Below are 9,067 nucleotides of genomic sequence, written 5' to 3'. Positions count from 1 at the left end.
TAGTTTGCTGGTTTAATTCTGGCTCGAAGAAGCAAGCGTGCTTTTGGAGTAAGTAGCTACTAGCTCAAGGCCGCTCTCTTAACTTTACAGGCAGCCGAGAGCTTAACATGTTGGTGCTGAGGCACAGGAGACCTCTTTTCCTTTCTCAAACCTTAAAGCTTTCTGTGTCTGCCCGAGCACGGCTTTTTGTTCGAGCATTTGCCTCTGTTCACCAGCAGAGAGTGCCTTTGAGTAACAACAGTTTAAACTGCTTTCAGGCAAAAAAGCCTTCCATCAGTCAATCAGACAGACACGGCTCTAATTGCTCCCTTTAGCTCGGGGCCGCTGTTCCTTCCCAGTGACCTCGTCTGCCTTCCGCAGGCTCCGGCTCTTCTCAGCATCAGGCTCGATATCGCCGATTGGAGCAAAGTATTGATTGTATTCAGGGAGGCGGCCAACCCAAGGCAAGATTTCTCTGCTGGTCGTGGAGCTGCTTGGAGGCGAGTGCGGAGCAACTGCTGTGATTGGCAATTTACAAGAAACAATCTGAAATATGGAATAAAGGACGCAGCAGAAACATGCATACAGGATTGCCTAAGGTGCAGAAAACAGCGTAATGGTGAACGTTTGTTTTTTCGGACTGGAGGGATGTATGCAGACGGTGCTGGGGCCATTACTTTTCTTGATATATATTAATGACTTGGACTTGGGTGTACAGGGCACAATTTCCAAATTTGCAGATGACACAAAACTTGGAAGGGTAGTAAGCAGTGAGGAGGACAGTGATGGACTTCAAGAGGATATAAACACGCTGGTTGCGTGGGCGGACATGTGGCAGATGAAAATTAACGCAGAAAAATGCAAAGTGATGCATTTTGGAAGGAATAAACAGGAGAGGCAATATTAAATAAAGGGCACACTCTAAAATGCGTACAGGAACAGAGATCTGGGGGTGTATGTGCACAAATCATTGAAGGTGGCAGGGCAGGTTGAGAAAGTGGTTAAAAAGCACACGGGGTCCTGGGCTTCATAAATAGACGACAAAAGTATGGAAGTCATGATGAACCTTTATAAAACACTGGTTCGGCCACAACTGGAGGATTGTGTCTACTTCTGGGCGCCGCACTTTAGGAAAGATGTGACGGCCTTAGAAAGGGTGCAGAAGAGATTTATTACAATGATTCCGGGGATGAGGGACTTTAGTTACGTGGATAGACTGGAGAAGATGGTTATGTTCGCCTTGGAACAGAGAAGGTTGCGAGCAGATTTGATAGAGATTTTCGAAACCATGAAGGGTCTAAACATAGTATATAGAGAGAGACAGTTCCCATTGGCGGAAGGGTAAAGGGGCAGAAGACATAGATTTCAGGTGATTGGCAAAAGAACCAAAGGAGACATGAGGAAAAACGTTTTTACACAGTGAGTGGTTAGGATCTGGAGTGCACTGCTCGAGTAGGTGATTCAATCATGGAAAGGTAAAAAAATGCAGGGCTGCGACTAGCTGGATGACACTTGCATCGAGCCAGTGCGGACTCGATGGGCCGAATGGTCTCCTTCCGTGCTGTATCTTTTCTATGATTCTGGTCGAGTGCTCACTGACAATGTGAGAGACATCAGGATCGATTCTTGCAGTCTCGACTCACCTTTGACTTGGGTCAATTGTCCAGAAACAAAAGTGGCGTCAGTTTTCAGCGAGCCCATGATCCATGGTCCATGTACTTCTTAAGCTTCACTGCATGCGACGGTACAGAGAGGTCAAGGGGCAGCAAATCTTTTGGTGTGCTGCAGGAAGCAAACATTCTTGATTTTGGTCTTATGGAAAGATGAGCTTGGTGATGCTTTCTCTGAGGATTGAATTCAGGATCTTCAGATTATAAGCCTGACGCGCTGCCTGCTGCGCTATGGAGGCATTTGACACATAACCATCCAGGCAGCATTACCAAGTAGGTCAGTTTGCAAGGTGTAAAGTCATAAACTGATCGGCAGTTTGCAAAAACCATCCATCCAGGTCGAAATTAAAAATGAGACAAGGAGAAGTTTGGAGAATATCATAGGATCATAGAATGGTTACAGCATGGAAGGAGGCCTTTCGGTCGATCGAATCCGTGCTGGCTCTCTGCAAGAACAGAATAAAGCAACTCTTTAATTCGAAATGGGGACTAAAGGAACACACAAACCATATACTTAGAAGTAGGTGACAAGAAAACACAGGACGTGTTTAATTATAAATGGAGGACAACGAAATTCAAGGGAATATAGCAACTGCCCAATGAGAAATAGAAGAAAAGGGAATATAGGGAATACAGTAACTGTTTATTTAGAAGTAGGGGCATGCGAAGACTGAAACGGTTTAATCAGAAATAGAGGAGATGGGATTATTAGGAGAACTGTAACTATTTAATTATAAATAGAGAAACTCAAGGGAATACAACAACTAATTAATTAGAAACAGGGGGCGGGAAACATGGGATTGAATTTGACACGGTAATTCAATGGTTAACTTTATTCGGTGATTTTGGATAATGTGGTTGATCGCACATCCCCTTCCCACGATTGTAGCTGGGGCAGAGTAATCGCTGACTGATGGAATTAAAACCCCTGCCTGCTGCCTGAATCCTGCCTTAAATACTTTTGTTGATCTGAATCCAGTTAAATGAGAATGTGCCGAATACACAGAACTGCCCGCAATTCATCAGCACTTCCCCCAGAAGCTGGCTACCAGCTGGATTGGCAGAGCCTGTGCTCCACAAGGACCTGAAACCAAGTGGAGTTTGTCTTTTGGAGAACCTCGGGATGAAGTGGAAGGTTAAAGAGTGATGGATAAAGGGGACATTTAATCACAATTAATAAATGAATCCCATTCACAATTAAAGTACAACAGCTATTGTTAGTGTAAGGTTTTCAATAAGGTTCATGAATATTGAAGAGAGGTGTCATAGCTTTATTAAGCACACAGAACATGCGATAGGATTTAAAAATACTCTTAAAAAGTAGACATTATTACCACACCGGACGATAGTTAGTTGTGAACACAAACGTGTTACAGTTCGGAGATCAGTATCTTAGGGCTTTACCAATCCGAGTGCTCATGACAAACATCAAATTTTCATACATTTCTCTCAATCACTCCACGTGAAATTGCACACAATTATGGAATGTGCAGAAGAGATTTACCAGAATGATTCCAGAGATGAGGGACTTCAGTTACGTGGATAGATTGGAGAAGCTGGGGTTGTTCTCCTTGAAAGAGAATAGGTTGAGGAGAGACTTGATAGCGGTGTTTAATATCATGAAGAGTCTAGACAGAGAAGATAGAGATAAAACTGTTCCCATTGGCGGAAGGGTAAAGAACCAGTGGACGTACATTTAACGTGATTGGCAAATGAACCAAAGGTGACATGAGGAAAAACGTTTTTACACAGCGAGTGGTTAGAGTCTGGAATGCACTGCCCGAGGGGGTGGTGGAGGCAGATTCAATCATGGCCTTCAAAAGTGAACTGGATAAGTACTTGAAAGGAAGAAATGCAGGGCTACGGGAATAGGGCGGGGGTGTGGGACTAGCTGGATTGCTCTTGGGTACAGCCGTGCTGTAACCTTTCTCTGATTCTCTGATTCTATGATTACATAATTATATGAAAGTTAAAATACAACACTATGTAAGGAGAATGTAATTGACGTCTCCTTTATCAATTACGATAGTTTTCCTCACTTAACGAGCTCTTTTTCCATTGGGCAACAAGTATAACTCCCTTAGTTCGTTATCTTGTCGATAGTTTCACTCTTGATCCATATAATTGCAATTCTACCAAGTGAAACATTTAATTATAATTCTGTCTTTGTTTCTGTAACATACATACCAATCAGAAATAATGACGTATTCCGAGATGTTTGTAGAACTAACTCCTTTCCCACCTTGTTTTGAAATGATTGAATTTCTCTGAAATTTATGAATCAGTAAACAATGGCATGTCTTCAATTAAATCTCTTATTACTTCATCCTGAAACTGACCATTGCTGCAGGGTAATCCCTGGCCCAACAGTCCAGTGGTACTTTAAATTGACTGATGCTTTCCTGCTTAACAGCAAAGGCTAAAGGTTAACAGAACTACAATATAAAGAGAAACCAATACAGTCTAACAAAGCAGATTTGAGGACAGTCTAATGAACGCTTTCCTTGCAGTTCCCTCTCTGTTGGGGTGAGAGTGTTTAAGGTCAACACCTAACAATATCTCATCAGCATCATATATCTACCTCCATCTATTCTATTTTGCAGATATCGACCCATTGGTTTTCCACATGTTCTCACTCTCCAGACCCACACTAACCATTTCCTGTAGTGGTTTTGTCAGCGTGACTAACCATGTCTTGGACACGTTCTTCACGGTATCTTGATCATGCATTTCGCATTTTGGTTGCTTCACACGTCACTTCTGTACACATTGCCATAACCCAAGATCAGGCAGCACCAGACATCCGATACAAGCCATTCCTGCCCTTTCTGGTTATCTATCAATAGATCGGGGGGTCTGGAGGTTTGTGACCAGAATCTCCCCCTACATGGTCCCGATATTTTAGGTAGTGACAAAACTATCAAATACATTCTTCTCATCGTTCAGTACAAGCGAGGACACAACCATCTCCAAGAGAAAGCCATCATTTAACTGCTTGAACTGCACTTCCTGACTTCCACGAGATTGTGCATTGATACCAGATTGATGTCTTTTGGCGAGTCGGCTCCAGGTGATTTAAGTTAAGAAGGTCGGGACATGATAGATGGAAGCAGATTGCTTCCATTAGTTGGGGGATCAAGAACTAACAGCTATAAATATAAGAATAAATGTAAGAGATTTAGAACTGAGGGTCGGAGAAACTCTTCACATGGAGAGTTGTGAGGCTGTGGAATTCAGGGAGGCAGAAATTATATCAATATTCAAGATTAAATTGTATAAATGGATGAATAAAATAGGTTGAAGGGATGTTGAGACCGAGCAGGTAAAGTGATTGGAACTATTTGCTCGGGTGGTGGGTAAACTCCGACAGGGATTGGTTGGGTCGAATGGTCTGTTCTCCTGTTTTAACATTCCAACATTTTAATGATCAGTTGAGATTTTAATAAAAATCTGCAAACAAAGATGCCTAATGTCACATTGAGGAGTCACGTTCCTACTGCCTCCATCATTTGATCACTTATCAGGAGACAGGAGCCCCGTTCTATTGGGCCAGGAGTCAGTGTCTGATGGGGAGACCAGCGCCTGCAACATTCAGACCGAGATTACAGAAGAATTACAAATAACCACGATTGTAACACCCTTCATTGTTTCTACACTAAAGCTTTATCTATTAACAAAACTGGGCGTCTCATTCCAGTCCCTGCCGTGAAAGGCAGTTAACGCTGACGCCCACATGTTCTCCTCCACTGCTGAAACTTAATCAGGACTGTTCCCTTTGAATCTTGAGCAAGAAGTGAGCTGTTTTAGCTGGAAACAATTCTGTTCACCCGGGGAAAGCGGCAGATATCAAACACACGGCACAAAATTGACGAAATGTTTTCTGATCCCTGTTCATTTTCAGAAGAATAATCCAGACGGCCATTCTAAAATTCAGCACGGTCTGTAATTGAGCTGTCGTTAGGACGGGAAGCTTTGGTTTGATTTTTCATTAATTTACCCAATGTCAGAAGAAATGTCCAAGGTGATTTCATCAACTTCTTCAGCTCTTCCCTGAATTTAGTTTGGGTAGCTGCATAAATACACGTGTTTGTACAGGAACTCAAATACATGAGCAGATAGTCGGCTTCAGTGGCGATATACGCAGGGCTTGCATAATCGATTAGGTATTGCTCTGTGTTTGTCAGTCTGGTAGTTAAAAAGCTCACGGCGGATGTCAGCCACAGCAGCATAAAAGAGCCCGACACAGTGATCAGTAGAATGATGGATTTCTTTCGGTTCTCCATCTCTGGATCACTCTGGTTCTCACTGCTGTGACCCCGGAGTCCCCTGCGGGCTCCACTGGCCACCAAAATACACCTGACTGTCAAACAATTAAACAGTAACATCAAAGCAAAAGGAATCCATACAATTAAAACGCTTTCGAACGAGTTGAATGCAACACCTGCAGGCGATGAGAAAAAGTCCAGTCTGGGGAGGCAACCCCAGTGCATATTGTTAATTATTCGTTCAGGTTCATATGCAAACCAATAGGGGACGTTATCTAAACACAAAAGGACAGCGACGGTTGTTAAAACCGCGGCCGCAGTTCTCAATGTGCAATACTTTATTTTAAATTTCCGACAACAAATAGATACAAATCGGTCAAATGTGAACGAGACTGTAAACCACACCGATATATCCAGGGCGATGCATTGCATGTACACAATGAACGTACACACAGCAGTATAAGACAGGAATGAAAGTGGAAAGAGTTTACTGAAAATGTGATACACTATTACATTGAAGATCATGACCAGGAGATCTGCTGTTGCCATGGCCACCATGTAGACAGAGATACATTTGGAGAGGCCGCAATTTCCTCTGGAGAGAATCACAATTGTCACTAGGTTCGCTGTAAGAAATTGGGAGAAGAGGTAAGTATTTCGGTCGAGAGGACGATCATTAATAGTATACATATGCGAGAATACTATGAGAATACCTTCCTTCAGGTAGGGTCTCTTTGAGCCTTATAAATACCGACATGGGTGGCCTTGAACCCTCTATATTTGGTAAGGTGATTGTGATTTGTTCCCCTTCACCCACTCGGCTGCTCGGTAACAGAGCAGGAACTGGAGGAACCGCGAAGGTTCTTTGCAGCCGAGGTGAGGGGAGCTGCAATTATTTTTCCAAATATCGCTCAAAGTCCCCTGTTGCGTGGAGGCGGCTACAGTCCGAGGAATTATCAACTTAAACCAAACAGAGAACAATGGGATAAATGAAATGTTGACCATTGACACTCAGAAACACATCCTTTAGTGATCTATGTACAGTTGGAGGGGTCGGGGGTTCAGCCTCGCCCTCTCTCAGTACAGGGAGGATAGTTGAGCGTACAGGGCCCATCATCTACCGACCAGAACAGCACCTCACCGGCCGGGAGAACAGGGAGGATTCTCGCTGATATTCACCAACTTCTCCAGGTGGATAAGAGACTCTGCAATGAGGACATTCTGGGAATCTGTTACATGATCATTAACCGTAAGATAGACAACAGCTATTAAACAACAGGATACATTGACTTACCGGGAACAGCAAAGGATGCGAGAATAGGGTAATAAATATCCTTTATCTGGAGTATTGTTGGCCGTTCCATTTTTTGAAGACTGAGTGAATTCTGTCCGGATTTAAGGCTCCGATCGGAGTGTATATGCGATCGGTAAATGCTCCCCCTTTATAGGGCAATCGGTGCTCCGGTGCGAAAATCACATTACACAATAATTGGCGTTTGTTACAGTCACTTAACAAACAAGGAGAGATTTGCCGCCTCAGTGCGCCTGGGCCGCCAATGGGAAATTGTGCAGCCCAGTCCAAGAATCTCCATCCATTCAAGTCAATGCACGGATGGTCATCCCAGAGGGAATGAGATCTGCGCAGGCTCTGTGATCACTGATGGGAACGTCCATTCTGGAGACTGCTTCAGGTTCTTGGGGCCTTACATTAATTCAGCGAAATCTTAACTCATCCATTGCATCAATAAAATTGTCGTGAACTGTGATTATGACAGGCGGTGAATTTACTCTCATATTATTCGGGTAACAGTGCTCTAATACTGGTGGGAGAGACCGTACTCTAACATTACTGGTGGAAAATCTACTCTAAGATTACTGGTGGTGCCCCGACTCCACATTACTGGTGGTGACTCTAATCTATCATCACTGGTGGTGACTCCACTCTAACATTACTGGTGGTGACTCTACTCTAAGATTACTGGTGGTGCCCCGACTCCACATTACTGGTGGTGACTCTAATCTATCATCACTGGTGGTGACTCTACTCTAACATGACTGGTGGTGACTCCAATCTATCATTACTGGTGTTGACCATACTCTAACATTACTGGTGGTGACCCTACTCGAACATTACTAATGGTGACCCTACTCTAACATTACTGGTGGTGACTCTACTCTAACATTACTGGTGGTGACCCTACTCTAACATTACTGGTGGTGACCCTACTCTAACATTACTGGTGGTGACCCGACTCTAACATTACTGGTGTTGACCCTACTCGAACATTACTGATGGTGACCCTACTCTAACATTACTGGTGGTGACCCTACTCCAACATTACTGATGGTGACCCTACTCCAACATTATTGATGGTGACCCTACTCTAACATTACTGATGGTGACGCTACTCTAACATTACTGATGGTGACCCTACTCTAACATTACTGATGGTGACCCCACTCTAACATTACTGGTGGTGACCCAACTCTAACATTAATGATGGTGACGCTACTCTAACATTACTGGTGGTGACCCAACTCTAACATTACTGATGGTGACCCTACTCTAACATTACTGGTGGTGACTCGACTCTAACATTACTGGTGGTGACCCGATTCTAACATTACTGGTGGTGACCCAACTCTAACATTACTGATGGTGACTCTACTCTATCATTACTGGTGGTGACCCAACTCTAACATTACTGATGGTGACCCTACTCGAATATTACTGATGGTGAATCTACTCTAACATTACTGATGGTGACCCGACTCGAACATTACTGATGGTGACTCTACTCTAACATTACTGGTGGTGACCCTACTCTAACATTACTGGTGGTGACCCTACTCTAACATTACTGGTGGTGACCCTACTCTAACATTACTGGTGGTGACTCTACTCTAACATTACTGGTGGTGACTCTACTCTAACATGACTGGTGGTGACCCTACTCGAACATTACTGGTGGTGAACCTATTCGAACATTAATGATGCTGACCCGACTCGAACATTACTGGTCGTGACCCTACTCTAACATTACTGGTGGTGACCCTACTCTAACATTACTGGTGGTGACCCTACTCTAACATTACTGGTCGTGACCCGACTCCAACATTACTGGTGGTGAACCTACTCTAACATTACTGGTC

The 9,067-nt window shown here is 43.6% G+C and overlaps 1 protein-coding gene across 1 annotated transcript; it reads right to left on the bottom strand.

Annotated features, from left to right (window-relative positions):
- Positions 1-5,572: 5,572 nt before the first annotated feature.
- On the bottom strand, positions 5,573-6,604 carry LOC137313350 (probable G-protein coupled receptor 139). Its single transcript, XM_067979476.1, has one exon. It carries the CDS (start codon positions 6,602-6,604, stop codon positions 5,573-5,575), a length of 1,032 nt encoding a protein of 343 aa, XP_067835577.1.
- Positions 6,605-9,067: the final 2,463 nt, after the last annotated feature.

The sequence above is a fragment of the Heptranchias perlo genome, unplaced genomic scaffold (genome assembly GCF_035084215.1).
Source record: "Heptranchias perlo isolate sHepPer1 unplaced genomic scaffold, sHepPer1.hap1 HAP1_SCAFFOLD_47, whole genome shotgun sequence".
NCBI lineage: Eukaryota > Metazoa > Chordata > Chondrichthyes > Hexanchiformes > Hexanchidae > Heptranchias > Heptranchias perlo.
Note: the sequence above shows the minus strand (reverse complement) of the source record. Positions and strands in the feature narration are given on the sequence as shown.

What these genes read in the sequence shown, in the direction of transcription:
- LOC137313350 (XM_067979476.1), bottom strand. Translation starts at nt 6,604, where the DNA reads ATGTATACTATTAATGATCGTCCTCTCGACCGAAATACTTACCTCTTC.